This window comes from Psittacula echo (assembly GCF_963264785.1).
Source record: "Psittacula echo genome assembly, chromosome: 3".
NCBI lineage: Eukaryota > Metazoa > Chordata > Aves > Psittaciformes > Psittacidae > Psittacula > Psittacula echo.
The window spans coordinates 25,315,650-25,338,262 of NC_137736.1; the positions used below are offsets into that span (position 1 = coordinate 25,315,650).

The 22,613-nt window shown below is 35.8% G+C and overlaps 1 protein-coding gene across 2 annotated transcripts in view; it reads left to right on the top strand.

The window, feature by feature from the left end:
* NCAM2 (neural cell adhesion molecule 2) overlaps nt 1-22,613 on the top strand; it is a gene marked incomplete at both ends in the record, with an annotated part of 278,388 nt that overhangs the window by 160,922 nt on the left and 94,853 nt on the right. For both annotated transcript variants that reach the window (XM_080614205.1, XM_080614206.1), the window contains 4 exons: nt 4,953-5,090; nt 5,938-6,055; nt 10,751-10,911; nt 18,633-18,778. In XM_080614205.1, coding sequence (XP_080470331.1) covers nt 4,953-5,090; nt 5,938-6,055; nt 10,751-10,911; nt 18,633-18,778 — 563 coding nt within the window. The remainder of the gene's footprint in view (nt 1-4,952; nt 5,091-5,937; nt 6,056-10,750; nt 10,912-18,632; nt 18,779-22,613) is intronic.

Below are 22,613 nucleotides of genomic sequence, written 5' to 3' on the forward strand. Positions count from 1 at the left end.
GTGACTTGCTCTGTTTCTGCACAATTCTGGGACTTCAAAGGACATTAAATGCAACTCATTCTACATTGCTTAAAGCAAATAGAGAAATTCCACGTACAGACATTTGTATATCAGTTTATAGTTGGAGTTGACCTTAGAAGAAGGCAGGACTACCCTGTTAATACATATATGCTACATGTATGTATTAACATATATTATGTCTACATATAATACAGTCTATATAAACATGCATGTTTTATTCTATCACTGCTCAGATCACTAAGGTATGTCAGAATTTCACTATGAGAGTAGCAGTAATCTATAAATGTAGTGTAGGTGTGGTATGTAACTATAATGCATATGCAAAATTGTAACTTGTAGACAGCTGGATAGAAAATATTGGGGACTGGTGCATCCTTCATGTTTTCTGTATGCTTTTATGTTCTCAGTATAATGTAATTTTATTAGGGTTTTTTGGGTTTTTTTCTTTGCATAGCTATTTTTAGTGTATAAGATGATTCTCTTCAAGATCACCATTTTTATAGGACAGAAGGTTCTGGAAAACTTAAAATTTACTTTTTTAAAATCCATCTAGTTGCAGTTCTAGAGAACTGCATGTTATCTTATGACTGATGTGGTTCATAAAAAAAGCATTCTCTCTGAACTCTGAAAGACTAGATAAAACAGACTTCAAATCAGCCAGACTAACTCTCTAGATCATGGGTAGGCTGTGGCCATCCAGTTCTGCTGCTTCCTCAGTGTAGCATAATCTCAACTGAGTGTTATCTCAAAGACAGTCGTCTTTAAGATCGTGAACATGCTGTGTTCACGTTTGGTCTAAAAGAAGAAATTGCAGTCCCTCCTGTAAAGAATGACAGATTTGGTTGTATGAGGGACACATTTCATAGGAGTCTTAGTTTTCTTTTTCTTTTTTCTGAAAGTTTTAATTTTTAATTCAACGGGTCTTTAGTCATGTCCTAGTCTTAGAATGAACAGTTGTGCCTAACCTTTTTGTTAGACATTGTAGGTCCTAGCCTGGTACATGCCCTAGAACACAGTAAAATTCGCAAATCATAAGCCAAAACTTCCTCAAGCTCTGATTATGAGGAACTTGAAAAGACATAGGCAATCCCTCTTGCCATCCATACCACTTAATGTCTGATCTGAGTGAAGAGGAAAGTGGTGTGACCATCCCTGCCCATGGCAGAGGGGTTGGAACTAGATGATCTCAAGGTCCTTTCCAACCCTAACTATTCTATGATTCTATGATTCTTCTAAATTAGGCATTTGAAGTTGAGTGAGTTGAGTCCAGAACATAGCAGTGAGCTGGAGGAGTGTATTGCTGAGTCACTGTCCACATCCACTGACTCCCATCCATTTAATATAGGGGACAATTTTATTAGGATAACCATGGGACAGTGAACATTATTTGTGTGCACAACATTTTAGAAGTTCATGTTGTATTACCAGTTTATTCTACTGCTTTGAATCAACTTAATGTGAGTAGTGGTCTAACAAGATCTAACCTTTTCCTGTCAAGGTTTCAGGGTGTTTGTTGACCCATGTGGTCTATACAGAATTTATTCCCGCTGAATGAGAATAGTATCATTGTATATACTTAGTGGCATTTTTACAGGGGCATGAACTATTCTTTAACAAGCCTAATGAAGAATAAAACCTTAAGAAATCAGGGTGGTCTCCAGTCCCCTTGTTCATCTCATACATTAAATATCTATGTTAACAAAAGAAAAATGTTATCAATGCTTAAAGAGGGGCTACATTTCACCTTTATAAAGCACAGCTTCCTTAGAATTGTGTAGGGATGGGAAAGAAAAAGATCTTATAATTTGTATGTGGTAGTGTGTGAAATAGCATTAATGTTCAAGCATTACTTTAATAAACTAGACATAATTAGTGTAAATGTGTTGAGGACATTGATATCCTGTAAACCTCTATCAGGTGAAGCATAATTAAATTTTATTTTTCAATTTGTCTTAATTTTCTGATAGAGTCCTTGGTAATGAAATAGAACTCGGCATAAAAAGCTGTTTTATTTGTAACTATGTGTCTACATATGCTCTTTGAATAGGCTCTTAGTTGTACAACTACGTAAAAGCTTTTCTACCAGGTGTTGTTTATCACTGTTTTGGAATATCTGTGTTGTGAGACATCTAGCATGCTTTAAAAACCTAGCAGGATCAAAAAGGAAAGCAAAGTAAAAATTGACACTAGATTGCTAGTTAAAACTAGTAAATTGCTAGTAAATGTTGTCATCCTCCAATACTGATAGAATGACACTGATTCAAATAGAACAAGAAAGAGCTCAATAACAAGTATGCAAGTTGTTAAAAAAACACATACGGTGAAATGCAGGAAGTAATTCTCCTCAAAAGACTCCATTAATTTGACCAGCTACAGTGGGTTGACCTTGGTCAGCTTCAAAGCACCCATGCAACCACTGTCTCACCCTCCTCAACAGGCACACTGGGTTGACCCTGCCTGGATGCCAGGTGCCCATCACAGCTGCTCCATTACTCCGCTCTTCAGCTGGACAAGGGAGAAAAAATACAATGAAAGGCTCAATGTTGGGGAAAACTAATGTATTACCAATCAGATAAGAGTAGGATAATGAGAAGTAAACCCAAATCTTAAAAAACACGTTCCCCCCCATCCCTCCCTTCTTTTCTGGGCTCACCATCAGCACAGTGGACAGGGAATGGGGGCTGTGGTCAGTGTATCACAGATTGTCTCTGCCACTCCTCCTTCCTTAGGGGGAGGACTCCTCACACTCTTCCCCTGCTCCAGCGTGGGGTCCTTTGGGACCCTCTCCTCCCATGGGAGAATTCTCCATGAACTTCTCAAATGTGAGTCCTTCCCACAGGCTGCAGTTTTTCATGAACTGCTCCAGCGTGGGTCCTTTCCATGGAGTGCAGTCCCTCAGGAACAGATGGCTTCAGCATGGGTCCCCCACAGGTTACAAGTCCTGCAGCAAACCTGTTCCAGCTCCTGTTCTGTCTCCACAGGACCAGCCACTGGTCCTGCCAGGAGCCTGCTCCAGGACAGGCTTCCCACTGGGTCACAGCTTCCTTCAGGCATCTCCCTGCTCTGGTGTGGAGTCCTCCATGGGCTGCAGGTGGAGATCTGCTCCACTATAGACCTCCATATGCTGCAGGGGCACAGCTTGCCTCACCATGGTCTGCACCACAGACTGCTGGGGAATCTGTCACCTGAAGCACTTCTTCCCTCCTTCTGCACTGACCTTGGTGTCTGCAGAGCTGTTTCTCACATATTCTCACCCCTCTCCTGTGCAGTAACTTTTCCCCTTTCTCAACTGTGTTATTCCAGAGGTGCTACCAGCATCACTGATGGGCTTAGCCTTGGCCAGCAGTGAGTCTGTCTTGGAGCCGGCTGGCATTGACTCTATCAGACATGGGGGAAGCTTCTAGCAGAAGCCACTCCTGCAGCTTCCCACACTACCGGCAAAACCTTGCCACTTACACGCAATACAACACTACCAGCGGAGAAAATGAGGTGAAAAAGCTCATGGTTCGAGATAAAGACAGAGAGATCACTCACCAATTACCAGCACAGGCAAAATGGATTTGAGTGAGGGGAAATTACTTGAATTTATTGTTAAATAGAGATGGATGGTGAAACAGAAAGAGAGAAGTAATGCAGCATCACCCCCTTTCTTTTTCACAGGCTCAATTTCACTTTTCATTTGTGACTTCTCTACCTCCTGCACCCCAGGCAGTACAGGGAGACGGGCAATGGGCTTGTGGTCAGTCCATAATGGCTCCAGCATGAGTTCTTCCCATGAGGTGCAGTAGTTCAGGATAAACTTGCTCCAGCATGGGGTCTTCCACAGACTGCAGTGTGGATATCTGTTCTACCATGCTTTCTCCTGGGGCTGCAGGGGTCTCTGCTCTGGTGCCTAGAGCACCTCCTCCCCTTGCGCCGTCTCTCTGCTTGGTGCTTGCAGGGCTGTTTTGGTCGTGTTTTCCTAGTTCCTGTCTCTCAGGTTTTGAGCACATCATTATTTTTTCCCTTCCTCCACCAGGCCTTCCCAGGCATCACCATCGTCTGCAGGGCTCAGCCATGCCCTGTGGTGAGTCCGTTGGATCTATCCAGATCCAGTGCAGGGCAGCCCCGGTCACTTCTCACAGAGGCAGCCCTGCAGCCCGCCTGCTGCCGATGTCTTGACATGTAAACCCAATACTCTAGTTCACACATAAAGGAGAAAATAAAATAAATTCAGATTCAGTTTACTCTTCCAGATTATAATTTTGCTGCTGCATGTGCAGGAAAGTGCATGCACATGTATTCAGAATCTGATTTTTTCAATTAACTTGAGCTACTCAAGAAGTCCATTGAATTTCAGTTTATGCTGCACTCTGCAGAAGATAGGCTGCTTTGTTGGATTATGTCTTCATACCCATTTCTGTGAAGTGTTAAACTATGGTGAGATACGTTAATGACTGAGTATTAGTGAATGAGCAAAGGAACAGGAGGAGGGAAGGAGAGAAAGCAAGCTGAGAAATGAATAAAAATAGTGCCATAAAATGGGCACAAAGACAGTTGCTTAATATAGATTGAGAGGGAAGAAGCATTTTCTTATTTTATTATAAATGGTTTATCTTTTTTCCATCTGTAATATTTTTTAAATTCTACATAGGTGTTAATGAATATTCCACTCATTTTGCAGTAATTTATAAATTTAACTTATATTTTATGACTCCTCAGAGTAAGCAGGAAGTTATGGATAGAAAATCCAGATTGAATTTTAGGAAATGGTAATGTATTTTGGACTGGGGAAAAAACAAATTTCTTGGCTGACATTTTACTTTTAAATTAATGAGTGTTTTGTCAATGAGCATTCTGATTTTATAAAGTGCATTAATACTACTCAACTTAGCATTCTGCATGTTGTCTTGATTTACTAACACTACTTCATCTCTTACTTGCTTTTCTAGATCGATTTACTGTATTAGCAAACAATAATCTCCAAATTCTTAACATCAATAAAAGTGATGAAGGAGTATACAGATGTGAAGGAAGAGTGGAAGCAAGAGGGGAAATTGACTTTCGGGACATAATTGTTATTGTGAATGGTAAGCAGTAAAAGCTGTCGAATTGACTTCTTGCTTTGCTTGGTTATCATAGCCTATTTTAAAATATGTCAGCTTCTAAAATATCCTGACTGAACTGGGTAATATAGTTGTCATGTCTGCTTCATATTGTTTTCCTAGAAATGTAATTCTTAATATTTTTTAAAAATACACCATGTAAATAGAATTCATTACATTTCATTATATTGCTGTAAATTATATATATGTAAAACCCAGATTGTTGTTTTTAATCATTTACAGAACATTGATAATGACTGCAAGACTGAATTTCAGATTGTAATATCTAGTAGTTCAATTCACTCTTGTTTCAGTTGTTGTTATCTGTGGTGATGACTGGGCTGCCGTACTTGCCTCTAGTGTCTCTCCTGTTGTTACAGGTCTTTCATTATTGGCCTGCAGAGCCACAAATCAATACTACAAGGCCAGTGATGAAAGACTACTACATACTGGCACCTGTTTTAAAAGCATAGATTAAAGATAAAGGTAGTTAAATTAGTGGTCATCATAACTTTATTATGTCTTATACATGCTATGTCTAGCTTTAGACATACAGAACTTTAAAATGTTCTGCAAAAAGATTGAAGAATGCTTAAAAAGACTTTCAAAAAAACATTCTAGTGAAAAAAAAAGACCTGATAATGATTAAAATTCTTGTGTTTAAGAAAAGTAAAGAAATACTAGTAACAGTGTTTCATATTTTAACTTGATTCCTAAGTATAATTATAAATTCCAAAGTTAGCAAAGGATCCTGCCCTGTGATTTATTTTTTTCTAGAAATACATAAAATAATTTATTTTCCATTAATAGGACATAATGTTTTATTTTTCAGTTCCCCCGGCAATTACTCTGCTACAGAAATCTTTTAATGCCACTGCAGATCGAGGAGAGGCACTAACTTTATTCTGCAGAGCCACTGGATCACCTCCACCTGAAATTGGTTGGTTTAGGTAAGTTTAGTTGAGGTCTGCACATCAGAGCACGTTGTTTTAATGTGTCATGGTTTTCTGTCGTGGTCCATTAAGCTGGGCAACCTTAATTTTTTTACTGAATTTTAGGAGCATTTGCTGTCCATTTGTGTTCTGACTTCTAAAGCTAGATCCAGCATTAGTATGTGAATGAACTCTGACAAATGCAATTGCACTCAGGTTGCCAGGAAGTGAGATAAATGTAAGAAGTAACTAAAATAGCATACTGACATGATTTTTCATATCTAAGTGGAAACAAATAAAGCTGAAGCAATGAGTCTGTATCTCAATACAAGCAAGAATCTCACAACTTCTGCACATGAATGCATCAGGTAAAAACATATGCAGTTATGCAATAGGTATCCGATACAGATCAGCAGTACTGATAACAAAGATAACATTTTCCCCATCTGTAAAAATAGTCTAACCCTAACTCTCCATTTCAATGAGATTCATAAGGAGGTTTTGCTTCAGACACCCACAGGATATGTAAATGTTTCACAGAATGAGTTTCAAGGGTGGTTTATGTAATTTTTAAAATGTAATACGTTTTGAAAATGGAACCAGTTTTAAAGCTCGTGTGTTTTTTGATATTATCAATAACATGAAGACAATATAGCTTTATCATTTGGGAACACTTACCATATAACATTTGTAAAAAAATTAAATATCCATACATTCTATGTTCTTTCAATTTTAACAAAGATACATGCATCAGTCCTGGGATATAAAATGTCTCAGATACCTTACACCAGTGCACATTTCTATTTTAGACCGCAGTAATTTGCATCTACTTACATTATTTCAGGTGAATTGAAAGGTCGTTACATTTTCATAGAAGGACATAGAAGGACTGCCATCAATTCTTAATCACCTTTGGAATCTTAGAACAATGTTGGATTCATTTTTAATATTAGCTTCCTTTGACTGATACCTACATCTTAACATGCCAAAAGTCATACTTGGTTTTAAATTTTTCCCTTGTGCGGTTTGAATCTCAGGATACGCAAATACATAGAATGCAAAGTTAATTTCATCATGTGGCTTAGAATTAAAAATCTAGTGAAGAAAAATAAAAAGGAAAACAAAATATGCAGAGCCCAGATTAAAAAACTGGTAGTGAATTCAAATGAAGGTTGACTGTTTTGATATTTTAATGTCTTTAAAGTAATTTTTTACAATGTCTGTCTTACCCAGCCAAAATTCTTAAGAGTTGTCTGAAATCGTGTACCCTAAATGGCCTTGTTGCAAGATGTAAGACAGCCAACATTAATGTTTTATGCTGTTAAGAAAGAATGCATAAATTTCCACAGCTTGTGAATATCTCTGTTTACACTTGTGGGTTTCTGTCAATATTTTATAAATATTACAGTATTTACACAGGCTAAATGTCTTGGAAGGACACAGACTTTGTGTCTATCGATCAGAGTCTACTGAAGGATTTTCTTTTGGTTTGCCAGCCTCTGGGGCAGCTGACTTTTTTAAACCATTCATTAAGTATCTTTTGTAAAGATTTTACAAAAGCTTAACCGGCTTATATACTGGTTACTGAATCTTAAATGTGGAAGCTTCTGTTCTGCTCCTATTTTGAGAGCTATCTCATAGTGATGAATACTGACTTATGTACCTCCCTTCCCTTGGTGCTTTTTTGTTTGTTTATTTTGTTTGCTTTGTTGGGGTTTTCTTCACCCCTTTCATTCTGTTTTTATTTTGTTTTATTAGGCTATAAATTCTTGGCAGTTGAAAATACTCTTTCTTTTTTATTTGCTGACAGTGAGATATTTTAAAGTGGCAGGTGGAAAAGGCCTCTGGTGTCCATGACAGGATATTATTATTGATATGCAAATAAGGAAAAAAAGATGGGAGGAGCTACATTATTTCTTCTAAAGGAATCAAACTTTATTCTACATTGTTCTCCAGTACTAAATTTCTGCATCAAATCTCTGAGCTCTCTGTCCTGACCTGTTCAGGTCCCTTTTCACTCACATATAAGTAGCTGGTTAAAAGGATTCAAAATCAGTTGATATATTCTCCTTGCCCTTCAACTTGTTTTGCAGATATGTGAAGATAAAGACTTTAGTTTCCTAGAATATTTTAGATGCCTTTTCTTTAGAAATTAGGCTGAGCATAGGAAAACTAGATGAACATAATCTTTCTTGATCTTGAGAAAAATCTAGAAAGCATTATCAATGGTAGGAAAGTCTGTCAAAACTGATTTATCTAATATTAAAATGCTTGTCATACATTGAGAACCTAATTGAATTGATTTATCAGTATTAATGGCCAACTTGTCATACTCCAGATTTCCTTCTGTTTAGTGTATTTTTTGATGTTGAATGTAAGTTAACTTCAAATTTATGTGTTTCTTTTTTAACAAAGAAGTGGAATTGCATCCACTGAACTGATTTAACAGATCAGCTTCAGCTAGGTCATGAAAAAATAACTATTTTTAAAAATAAATGACAGTATTATTCAGCTGGCTTATATATATCCCTCTATGTTGACTGCAAGCAAGATGCTGGACAAAACAGTAGTTTCAAACTTTAAACTCCTTAAGACAGTAGCTAATGTGGAAAAGCTTTAACTATTTGCTTCTACCCTTTTAATTTCCAGGTGATGACAATGTTTAAGGTTTTGTAAATTTGAAATGGAGGCATCTTAACTAATGTGTTAATCTACTTAAAAATAAAAAAAGAAGAGCATTAGTTCACTTAAAAATTAAATTAGTCAATTTGAAATACCTAGTCAAGAAGAAAGGTCAGCAAGGTTTAGTTGCTGCTGTACTTGGTATGCATGTTTACTTTGTTGATATTTCATGGACCGAGAGAATCTAATTCATTCACCACTAACTGATATCTTTATTGAAGCTGATTACATTAGTGTAAAGCATGCACTCTGAAAAGAAGCAATACACTAATAGACTTAAATTAGCCAGGACTGAAAGATAAAGATACAGAGATACAGGTCATGAACTGGAAATCTTTACTCATGTGAATAGTCCCACTGAAAAATGATGATTGTTTATGTTTGTGGAGATAATTTACACTGGTAAAGTTTAGATGGATCAATCCCCTTATCTTTACTGACAGGACATAGTATTATCTGACAAAAGAAATAATCCACTTTTAATGTGTTATTCATGCTTTCCTGTTCTCCAACATCAGAGCATCAATCTGAATCTCTCCTGTTCACTAGAGGGTCCAGGGAAATGCTTATAATCTCATTTCTGCTTAGAAATTGTCATAGATATAGGCGATGCTTATAATAACAGGCATTTGCAAGGTACTTCTTACCTTGATTATAGACTTCTGTCTCTTAACATAAATCACTAGATTTTTTGGTGAAACCAACTATGTGGAAAATTAGATCTGTTCTGCAAAACAATTCCTATGATTTGCTTTGGAAAGGCGATGATCAAGTGTCACAGTAATGTCTTGAAGTAGACAGCTAAATGGACTAGTTATTTACAAAAATGACACTACAATGTAAGCTATATAGATGCCAGGGGAATCCTATTAACAGATATTAATGTTCTCAGGAAAGAAGCAGTATTTTCTTTTAGGGAAAATACGATTTTGTAAAATATGAAATCTGCATAGTTATCAGCTTCATGTGAGAAGGACATGAAAATCATTGTTACTTCAATCTTAAAATAAAACTGTATGTTCTAAACTAGGTATATTGAATGGAAGAGAATATTTCAGTAATGCATATTGGTTTCATTTTAGAAATAGTTAAATATTTTGTTTTCAAGAAGTTGGAATTGTCAGCAGGATTATCAGTGCTTATGAATCAGGCAATTTTATACATAGATGCTTGTGAGAAGGGGATGTTGATTCAACAGAAATAAGATCAAAAGGAGCCTGGAGTAAACTAGGCAGAATAAGAAGAAATTAGAAAAGTTAAAATTGCAGTCTCGAAAAGGGAGCTGTTTTGATAACTCTGCATATGCCAGCGTGCTCAAATGGACCGGTCAAGCCTTGATCAGCCCTCAGAGTTGTTCACAGGTTTTATTATTTTTGTACCATCTGGTCAGAACTCATTCTAACATCTGGACATATGCCTGCTTACTAAGTTGTGGCTAGCCAACAGCAACTGAGAGGAAATAATTGGGAAGGGTTTCGTGTGCCAATAGTCTCCACTTGTGTGAGATTTAAAATGTGTTTTCTAAGTTGGTACATTGTTACTTATGTGAACTGCAACAGTTACACTTAGTTAATTTGCTTTCAAATGTGCCTCACATACAGGTATGTATGTCTAACCAGTTTCCTTCTGCACTTCCTTGAGTGTAAGCCTTTTTCTAACAGTAAGTCAATATTGAACATTTAAAAATAAAGATACAGCATTTTCAATATATATATATTTTTAGAACATGACAATAAATTTATGAAGATGGGGGGTCCTGAACATGAAAGTGTAGTTCAGAATGCTTTGTGTCTAGAATGTGCACATTTTTATGAAAAAACACTCTCATCCTGCAGAGCAGTATTGGTTATGCTAAAATCAACTCCCTTCTATGCATGCTGCCAGTTTATACTAAGTGAGGTGTTGCATTTTTGAGCATAATAGAAGTCTCTTCCCTCAAAAATTATTTTCAACATATTGATGCATTCACAGCACATTGCTTCAGAGTTTGGAACCTACTGGTTGATTTTTACGTTATTCTTATTTTTTTAGGAATGGTAAACTTATTGAAGAAAATGAAAAATATGTGCTAAGAGGAAGCAATGCAGAACTAACAATAAGAGATATAAAGAACACTGATGCGGGTCCTTATATCTGTAATGCTAAAAACAAAGCAGGAAATGATAAAAAACAGACATTCCTTCAAGTTTTTGGTAAGTACTGCATAGTACATTCCATTCTTCCTTTCTAAATGTAAACATTAGGGAGCTGAGGTGATAATCCACTATTTTCAGTGGAACAGTATTCCTGCAAGATATCTACTGATGCAGCAAACCACTGTATAATTTTACAGCTTTTTCTTCCCTGTTGGCTACTTCAACCTTTACACCTGAATTTAATTTAGAAAAGGCTATCTTAATAATTTACTTTCTACTACTCAGATACAATACAACAGTGTTAAATTGTTAAATCACTCTGGTTTTACTTTAGAAGTTGGCTGCTTGCAAGAAAAGAGGAGAAAGAGCGGATAATTCTGAAAAGGGGAAAAAAGTGTACTTTTTTTTAGTAAAAAAAACCTTAGGCAGAGGTGTTCCTAATTTCTTAATTGGTTTTTCTTTCTCAATTTTTATTTAAGCTCATGATTGCAGATGTAGTAACAAAAATATCGGATCTGAGTTTCAAAGTGTAAAAGTTAAAACATGAAAACTGCCAACCGATGCCCAGCCGGTTCATGAGCAATGGTCCCCCAGGAGCTCTCCCCCTAGTTTATACACTGAGCATGACATCATATGGTCTGGAATATCTCTTGGGTCGTTTGGTTTCGCTGTCCCAGCTGTGTCCCCTCCCAGCTTCTTATGCCCGCCCCCCCCCCCCCAAGTGAGGTGGTGCGAGAAGCAGAATAAGTCCTTAACTTAGTGTAAACGCTGCTTAGCAACAACTAAAACATTGTTGTCTTACCGACATTATTCTCATCCTAAATCCAAAACACAGCACTGTACCAGCTACTAAGAAGAAAACTAATTTTATCACAGATGAAACCGAGATACCTCAGGGGATAGTATCATAAATTAAGCCTATTACCTTCTTTGTAATCTCTAAAGCTAACTCTATTTTTAGTATAATATTACATTTACAAGGTTCACCTCTACTTTAACTCTGAAAATAAGGAGTAGAGTTGTATCTTCTCCTACAAAAAAGATTATTTTTCTTTTGTCTCTTTCACACAGGTTAAACTCAGTTGTATATAGAGCCAACAACTTGTCGTACTTTTACTCCCCTTAAATGTATTCAAAAAACTGCAGCCTGAAAATGGCAAGGCAGATGGCTGATTATTACAGCTAAATAGTTCATAAACAGCCATTTTGTGTTAAAATGACCTATTAAATTGCATTATTCTTTCCCAATCCAATGGTTTTCTTGTCTCACATACCTGCTATCTTTAATTTAGATTACAATACAAACTCCTTGGGCAACAACTATTGTTTCTGTTACGACAGGGCTCTGGCAGGGTTGAAACTTGTAATAACAGTAATGTAACCATAATGCAATAAAAATAATAATAAAATTATAGTGTTCAGCATTTAAAATTTTAGTACTCTGCATTTTGAATGGACATGCCCATTTTAGTGCCATCTAGCAACTGCATATGTTTCATTTCCATGCATGACCTAGATTTTTTTGTTAAGCAACTTTGTTTCCAGTATCAGTGTTAAAAAAAGCTGTTCTGATACCAAATGCTTATTCTGACAGTTCTTCTGCAATACTAACACATGTGCAGAAACCTATAGGCACACATCCCATTCTCCCAAACTCTTCATCTTTCTTAGTGCTTTTTATCTGTTCTATCTAATAAGATAGAAAGAGTAAAGAAAGCCCTGTTTCCCTTAGAGGATTTCTTACTGATCATGATTTGCTCATCTGTCATCCTGTTGCATGCAGTAGTTCTCTCTGTATCATTATCTATTACTACTTAAATGATCTCATTCATATTAATGTTTAGGACTTGTACTAAAGCTTTTGATACAAATTCATTTATGTTTAGTCCTTCTGAATGGCTTGAAACCATAGGTGCTCTTCCTTGAATTCTTTATATATATTTTTTGTGTTTGTCTCTGATGAGTAGCAGATATACACACACACACACACACACACATATATGCATTTAGATACACGTGCGTTAGCATTTTAAATTATGAAACAACCACATTTTAACAGCCTTGGGCATCCCAATAAAAATTTCCCAAATAGCATAGTAACAAGCAATTGATTTAGGAGCAGACGAAGAGTTGATAGCTTAAAAGCATTTTTACATCATCTTACATTCTCAGACCTAAACATTCATTTATCATTCTTCAGAGTGATGGTAGTAGTGTCATATATTAACTAATAAAAAAAGTCAAATCAGGCTAAATGAAGCAAAATTAGCTTTAGCTAAAGTCATAGTTAAGCTTTATAAGAATAGTGCTTGCATCCTGAGCATAGTTTTATATCTTCATTTTGTTTGTTCTTTTAACTGCTCATTTCCACTCTGTAATCACTCAAATGCTTGGTTCTGCCATTTGATAATGCATAAGCAATTGAGCATTTCAGTAAGTTTTCTCTCTTCTGTACATAAGCCATAAAAAGAAACATTCCTATGTCTAATAATTTCTGTTTCTAGAAAGAGAAAAAATGTTTTTTTCTTTTATCTGATTTGGTGAAAAGAATTCAAGGTGTTTTAGCATAAGTTAATTTGAAGTTCTGTAGGGTGTGTTTTGCCTACATAATCTATGAGAGAGTACTCTAAACGTGTTTAAAATATTTCTCTGGCATTTCAGTAGTTTCTGACAATTTATTTCATGAAAGTCAAATGAGGGAAAAATACCTCAAGAATCATTACAAAAGACCCTTTATAGTATATTTTAAGCACATACGATTTTTATTTTCTAGTTGTCTTTTTAAGAAGAATCTGAATTTTGTATAGCAGCAAAGTTTCTGCAGCTGTGTTCAGTGTAAATTTCATTGAGAAAAGTAAATACTATTACTAATTTATTATCTGTCATCAGGCAGGTGGGGGGAAGTGTACCAGATCTCTCCTGTCTTATCACTCTTAGATGTGTTTCAAATGTTAAAAATCAAAACATTTAGGCCTTCAAAAGCCATACATCTTGTAAGCAAAAAGGCTGCAGTGAGTCTGTAATGAGGTTGGGGTGACGGGTTGCCTAAATTTTCCCATTATTTTCAGGCTTAATTACTACATTTCTCTTACACTTACAGTGCCTGGAGCACACCTAATTAGGTAGTCATTGTTTGAGGGGTTTTTGTTTCCACTAAGATACTTTTCAATGCACACATGGAAGCTCTTCATTTAAATTCACTGATAACTCTAAGAAGGGGATCCCATGGATCTGTGCATGAAACTACCTGTTCCTGCTCATCCCAGGTATTACGAAGTATACCAAATGCATCTTCACAAAGTGCAATGCATTAGTTGAAGATTAGTGTCAAAAGTTCATGCATTTTCTATGTTGCTTCTTCCTCCCTGTTACATCGTTACCTGTTTGGAACTCCTCTACTTTTTAAAATAAAAAATGATGCAATCTATAAAGGCAGTGATGCAACTTCTCTCGTAAGGCAAGTCTTAAATCCCTTTGAGTCTGAAGTAGTAATAGCATTTTAACATGTACAAAGACTCAGGTTTATCGTGCACTAAATCACTTGGTACTGATGTGTGTATAAATCCTTATTGTGTCAGGAATCAAGGTGCAGGAATCTGATTCTTAGATAATTTCCTTGTTGGGCTCTAGCTTGTTTACTAAATTCAAGCAGTTTCCAGGAGGACATGGTTGCAATTTTGCTACCTGATTCAAATGTGGCTGTGCAGCAAGTGGTATAAAAGTATGATTCCTTATGTATCATATTAATCAAGAAATCCTATCAGGCAGCAACACAGACATACTAAACCTCTTAACAGTAAATCCATGTTTGTATTAACAAAACTGCTTAAAACAGTTCTTTTAATGAGATATAATCAGGACTGTCTAAGTTTTATGTATGTGCTTTTTCTGGTGAAACCATAGACATCTGATGAAACTCAAAGATATGGGTAGAACTCTGTGAATTCAATAAATTGTACACTTTTTCCAATAAATTAGTTGTAAGCAACCAATAACAAATACAGAACCTCAGGCTGCCATCCATGTTCGTCTTAAGCTTTCTGGGGAGGCTGTAGGTACACAGCAATGAGCTTAGCCCTTGTCTGAGACAAATCCAGAAGAGACCAAGGAAGTAATCTGAAAGAAATTTATTTATTGAAGTGTTAGAGAACTTACCTTCTCTGCTCAAAGAACAAACTTTCTAACCAGTAAATATTATTTATTTGGCTGCACTGCTTTGTTAATATTTTAAAAAATGCATGTCTAGTAATAAGCAGTTCCTTACCTTCTAAATAAAATAATTTTAATGGAGCTTAAGCATAACTCCTTTCTGTATTCAAGCCTTCTTTCATTTCAGTCAGTTCATTCAGTTTACTATTTTTAAGTACACTGTAATACAAATATTCTTGACTGAAGAAACCAGCAAATACCTGGAGGCTTCCTGTGGTTACGCTCCAAGACCCTGTATTTTAATTTGGTTTATATTTACTAGAGTACAGCAAGCAAATACCAATTCAGTTTGAAAATGACCGTGTCGGTTTAAAAAAAAACAGTTAAGGGATTGGAGATGGGGCAGCAAACAACTGTTTCAGTATTTCTTTCAGTACTATCTTGGCATTCTCAAATAAATGTCTGTATTTAGATGTACACAGAAGTATTTTGAGACTTTCCAATGTTCAAAACGTAATAAAAAGTATCAGTGTAAAAATTTCTAATCAATAGCAAGTTGACTTCTGACGTACAAAAATGAAGCAACTAAATAATATCCCCCGTATGAGCACTCTGCTTCTTCTTAGTAATAACTGACATCTAGATATATTTGATGATTAAGCAGTGCTTATTCCTTTAAATGTCAGCTGCTCATGTCTAAAATGTCAAGCTAAACCTTTTTGTCTTGTAGTGATCCATTTGAAGGCCTTAAAGTAATTTAGAATATAAGTCTAAAAAACTAAAAAGCATTAGTTACTTGTTTTAGAACATGCATCATCTTGAGCAGATCGTATTGTTTGTTATGATGTGCAGATGGGAAATCCTCTCATTGTGATGGAAATAATGTAATTCAAAATTTTGCAAATTTTTGATATAAAATACTATGTATGATGCTTTTTTTTAAATGAGTGGTATATTTGCAATAGCTCTTTCCCTGTTTTCAGGAATGATATTATATCAATAGTGACAAAGGAAAGAACATATTATACTGTAGCCAGGAGACATGGCTATAGAAATAGAGTACCTGAGTACCACAGTAATATATTTTGTATTCATTTGGGTGATCCTGAAAGTGAGAGTAATAACTGAAGTTATCTTGAAGTTTAACATAGTTATCCTTTACTTTTAATTCTTTTTTTGTAGTTCTTTCAACTGGTATCCCTTGTTATACTATACCACTGAGGAGAGCTTCAGCTTTTCTCAGCCAAATTGATGTCCTGCTGTAATGTTTAGCTTACTGCCTTCTAATGCATCCAGTAAAGCTGGATCCAGTTAACCTTTCAAGAGTCCCTGATCACACAGGGTATTTTCGTTCTGCACATGATGTCACTCGCCATAGATTATACCTTAATGAAGCAGGATATTAGTTCAGAGCTTTGTTAGGCAAAATATTACTTGTTTTTCATCTCTGTGCAGTAAAAAATAGTTTACTGTAGTAGTCAAGCATGAACAGACAGTAGATAAATAACAAGAGTGTGGAGATAAGGAATGAGAAGTAAGACCAAGAATGGTGTGGTGGAAATGGGTAAAAGAGAGGTGGAAGATATATCTGGATATATAGCAGGTTTGAACCTGGTTTTACTATTTTTCTTGGTGATGCTGAATGGAGCATCTGTGAGACAGTAGTCACAAATGAAAGTTATCATAAAATAGAGCAGGAAACTAGATGTAGGAAACTTCTTCACCATGAGGACAGCTAGGCACTGCAACAGTCTGGTGTGAAAGGCTCTGCACTCTCTGCTCTTGGCATTTTTAAGGTAGTGCTCTGCAAATCCCTGAGAAATCTGGTCCGAATAAGGTCTGTTGACCCTGTATTGGTGAGGAAATTGGTCAAGATGAGCTCTTAGAGTCCCTTCCAATCTAAATTATTCTCTTTCCAACTTGGATCCACTAATATAAGCCAGTATTACTCTTCTGCATAGCATATACTTTAGTAATCCCGTTAGAAAATAGGACACTTCTTTGTTTATTTTCTGCTTCATATAGAATATACTATATAGTAGTTCTTCCTCAAAAGCAAAAGTTGGGAAAACTACATAGATAATACATTAATTTCAATAGATATTAAGAGTTGCCAAAATTTAATTCACTCATGTAAACTTAATTTACTGTTTTTTTGTGTAAATATATTGATTCATATTCTTATTACACAATTACATGCTAGGTTTTCCAATGGTGCGTCTCATTTAATGTGTAAAATGGATAGATTCAGAGAAACTTCTTAATAGCTACATGTGAGTGTATTTATAGGACAAAAAATTTTTTTAAGATATTTGAATGTCATGGAAGACAGTAATATTCTATGCACAGTTCTACAAGAGAGTTTGTATATGATATTGTACAGATGAGTCCTCTAAATAAAAGTGTTCACCTCTAAGCAGAAATTGAATTGCATATGTAAATAACCTGGTGAGGTACAGTATAGTTTGAGAGCTGCAGTTGCTGTGTACTTATGACTATAAAGTGGAACGATTTGAAGAATGCAAACAATATCTGGAATTTTTAAAATGTATCTTATTACCAATTTACTTCATAAGTAAGGATTAATAACTTCATATCAGAGGGCTCTTCAGTTCTTAATAGTGTTAATACAGAACAGTATGTTTGTTATCTGGGGATTTTGTTAAATTCAATAATTTGTGTAAGACAGACATTGCTAAAGATCAAGATCCAAGAATACTAATAATTCTATTTCCCTCCCAGTAATTTGTATTTGAAGACAAACACAGATTTACATAGAAACAAATCGTGCCTAAGGCAGAAAGGCATATCTGGAAACTGTCTAGTACAGCCCCCTGCTCACAGCACGGTCATTCCGAGCAGGTGGCTTGGGATCATGTCTAGTTGGGTTTTGAGTATCTTCAAGGATGGAGACTCCACATATCTGGATATGAGGAGATATCTGGATATCTCCTCAGCAGCTTTTTTCTGCTGTTTCCTCTCAGTTAAAAAGGTTTTTTCTTTCCTGTGTTTCAATTTGTGCCCATTGCCTCTTGTCCTGTAACCTGGCATCACTGAGAAGAATCTGGCTTTATCTCTACTAAACTCTTATCAGGTATTTATGCAAATGGCTAAGATTATTGGAGCTTCCTCTATTTAAGGGTGAATTGCTGGTTCATTGTCAGCTTCTTGCCCACGAGGACCCTCTGGGTCCACTCTGCATAGCTGAGAGCCAGTCAGTACTCCATGTACTGGTGCATGGAGTTATCCTACCCAGGTGCAGGACCATTGTTCTATGATTGAATCTCTGCTTCATTCTCAGAGTGCCAGGATTAGAGAGGGTGGCTGCTCCCTAAGGGACAGTGAGCCAGGAACAGAACACACAAGCACAGTCACCTAGGCAGGGGCCTCATCAGCCAGGATCCATCCCACACCACCCCAGCAAAGGAGGAGGCAGTACTGGGCATGTCAGCCGTACTGAGCCAGGAGTCCAGGTCATCAGACATACAGAAATGGTTGTTGTGCAACTCGAAGTCTGGAAAGTTGATTGCTCTTATAGATGGTAACATTAAGCCTTTAATAAAGGTAAAATAGATTTTGACATTACTTTCTTTGTGCAGCATGAGTAATATAATCTGTATTTTTAACAGTACAGCCTCAAATAATACAACTTAAAAATGAAACCACGTTTGAGAATGGGAAAGCCACCCTTATCTGTGAAGCAGAAGGAGAACCTATCCCAGAGATTACTTGGAAAAGGGCCATTGATGGAGTAACTTTCTCTGAAGGTGACAAGGTAAATCGGCTTTTAACGTCTAAAATATCTAATGTCTAAAATGTCTAAAATATCTAATTCTCTGGGTAATCATCTTTTTGTAAGCAGAAGATTAATTTAGAAACAGATTAATTCTAGATTCCTCTGGAATTGGAAGGAATTGCTATTTTCCAAGGTAGTAAGAGAAGATTCTAAATTTTAAATTAAAAAAAAAAAAAAAAGAACAACAAAGGAAAAAGCAATTAAAGTGCTGAAAGAGAATTCAATCTCATCAGGCCTAAATTTTCAAACATAATTCCTATTAAGGGCTTCAGCTTTGTCTTCATCACAATGGTTACCCATATCTGTTCTTGACTATTTTTGGATTCTGTCCAGCATTTTTCAAAATGCAGTGGAGCATATAGAAATCTGAAATAAAAAGTTCTGAATATTTTGGGGTTCTTTATTTCCTGCTTCTGATGTTTGGGATTTTTTTTTCCCTATTTTTCTCTTTTTTTTTTTTCCTCACACAAAACAAGTAATCTATAACTGAAAACTGAGCCTATTTTCCCAATCTGTTTTCCCGTTTCACATTTTATTACAGAAGTAAGTTCAGTAGAGAAAGATTATAATATGAAAATGAGAAAGTTGTGGGAACAAGAACTGCTGTTAGATGGAATGGTAAAAGCAAAATGGAACAATGTAGTTTTATTCCTAACCATGCAGTTTCTGCAGAGCTGTTTTTCATTTCTTTTAAATAATTTTCTTTTAGCATTTGAACAAGTTTTGTTGTTGGGTTTTTTGTTTATTTGTTTGTTTGTTTGCTTGTTTGCTTGTCTTTTTGGTTTTAAGTTTCCTTACATAAACCACAGAATTTCTCTGTGCTGTTTAAATTACAAGATACCATCTTCCTGGCCAGCTGATTCAGAATTTTTACTCCAGATAATCGATTAGGAAAATAATGTCTTTTTGCAGATGTCTGCATATTCATAGCTGTTGGTTATAAAAACAATTGACAGACCTGTACAGCAATCATTCCACTGAGGGAATATGACACATAGTGAGTCCATCAATTTATAGGGAATTGCTGTATATTAAGGAATTATGTGCTGCTATTGTTTGTGTTCTGAAGGAGAATATCTGGTCTGGTCCAGTCTCTGACCTGACCTTTCCTGGAATTGAGGCAGTATATGTGAGGTTTGTCTACACTTGCCTGCTCTGTGATTTCCATTTTGGAGTAACATGTCAGTAAATATATATATAATATATACACATATATATATACACTATATATATATACATTTTTTCCCCTAATAGCTTTACATTAAAATAAATCAGATTATTTCCTCCTTAATTACTTAATGTCAAAGGTTATCCTTCTGCCCACAAAGACTAAAATAACTTTGTTATATCAGAAATTGAAAATGAAAACAAATCATAGAACCTAAAAAATGTCGGTGCAGTTGAAACCTGAAATTCATCTAGTGCTTAAAAAGGATAGTGTTACTTCTTAATTCAAACACCAGATGGTTAAACTGTCTAGATGTCTTACTGTAATGTTCTGTGAACTGTGGTGTAACGGAATAATACAACCAGACTAAAACCTATACTCACTTTCTACTAATGCTAACATACTGTACGTGGAAGATAAAAAGAATGTGTATAAATGCAGTTATATGGTTTCCTTTTGTTCTTGCCAGCGAAAGAACTCTGTATTGCTCATGGGAGAGCTTTGGCTGAATGGTGAATAAGTGTTCTAAAATGCTGTGTGTGTTCTTGAGCTATAAAATATGCTGCTGCGTTTGCCCTGTTGTCCTCCAGCTCTGTGGTGCCAAAGCCTTGGCTTGTGCTTTCCTATCAAATTAGGTGAATAGGGAATAAAATTGGCAGTAATTAAATTACTGAATAATTTAATGTTTTGCACACAGAAAAAGAAGGAAAAAATGAATTGAAGAAAATGAGGAGAGTTGTAACATAATCTTAAATTTAAATTGTTATTTATATGGCTAGATGAAGTCATGACTATCACTAGACATACTTGCATAAACATAAAAATTATCATCTACATTCAGTGAATTCAGCTTTTGAGGTTTTTACTAGTTTTAAAACGTCTTTTGATACAGACTGCACTTTATCCAGCATTTTTATTGAATTAAGAATATCTTTAGGGGATTAATTGGTGGAAGAACTGTTCTAACTATAAGATTAACATGATGATAATTAAAAAACACAGTGTTGTTCTTAATTTTTAATGATACTTTTATTACTTTTAGTATGTAGTTCCTCAATCATGTCATTCTTATTATGCTAAAATGCAAGCATACCTCATGTGGATAAGGAAAAAGGCTGAATTTGAGATCACTGTTAGCCTGCGTAGATTCAAAATTTTTTCTTTTAAATGATTGATAGATCTTATAATGAGGACATAGGCTTTCATGAGTTTTAAAATTATGATGTCCAAAAGAATGGAAAATATGCACCAGAGTCTTAGATCAAAGAAATAACCCTGCTGGGCTTAAGAAAGATAAAGTTAATGAGTAAGTGGTCTATAATTATCTCAGGAAAATATAGCTTTGATAAAGGGTTTTCAGTACATCAGAAGTGTGTATGAGAAAGTTGAAGCTAAGTGAGTTCAAACTGGAAGCAAAGAAGCCTTTTCCTCTGTCCTTTTATCAGTTAGCATTTAGAACAATCTTCCACACGGTGTGTGGTCCCTCTGTCACTGATAATTGGAAAAAAAAGGTCTTTCCTCTTCCTCTGACCTCTCTTGAAAGTTTAAATGGAAAGTTTTTATGGTCAGTCACATTAGATGACCTCTAATCCTTTTATAGCTTTATACCCGATAAATACATTGCAGTGGGTAAGCCTGAGTAAATGAATGATTAAGCATAACAAAAGGTGTTTGGCTCACCCTTAAAAATTTGAAAATGAAAATGGAGGTTTAGTCCAAGACCAGAGCTTCATCTGTTGTTGAAGCATCAAGCCAAAACTCCGCTTGGTGCACAAACTCTGCCTCTGTGCTTCTAGTCTCCAACACCCCAGCACTGCACTAATGTGCCAACCTGTCCCTCTGTCTTTCATCTGTGATTCAAAATGGTGTGTTCCTACAGATCTCTCTGCATCCAGCAGGCCTGGCTGTTTTCCCAGTAAAAAAAAAAAGAGGCAGAAGAGCTGCTTTTAGTAGAACAGAAGGAAGGATAGTGATTGGATTTGATTTGCTGTAATCACTCATAAAATGGATTTTGGACATGTACATACGTATCTACACACATCCCTAAAGAAGAGCATATCCTGATTCTCTGACACAAAAATGTCATTGATTGCTGTACATACTGCAGAAGTATAAGGGCAGAGTTTCATGCTCTGGTTTCCTAGTATCTAATTCTAGCAGAAATATAAAAGCTGACCAGTGTTTGTAATTACTGTTTCAAGCCCTGGTTTGGAATTAAAATGACAGTAACAGATGGGGCTTGATACAAGACAGCAGCTCCACTGTATGCAGCATACATCCAAAGACGCAATCTACCCTGAAGAATTTATGATCTAAACATGTAAAATGAATGAAATAATTCAGTGCAGAAAGGTCATAGCTCAGTATCTGATACTCAGTTACTCAGTTTTGATAATGCCTCATGTGTGAGGTAACCAGTTAACAAAAAAACACACATACCTTCTATATTTTGACGTCCCCCAAAGAAAAAAAAAAAAAAAAAACCAAATTGCAACTTGAGTGTTGGATTTAAGTATATTTTGTATGTATTTGATACAGATTCACCAAATGGTTTTGAAATGTCTTAAACCATTCTTTTGTCCACTTTGTACTGAAGACTACAGAGATAGCTTGAATTCTGCTTTCTTCCATATCTACCTACCAAAA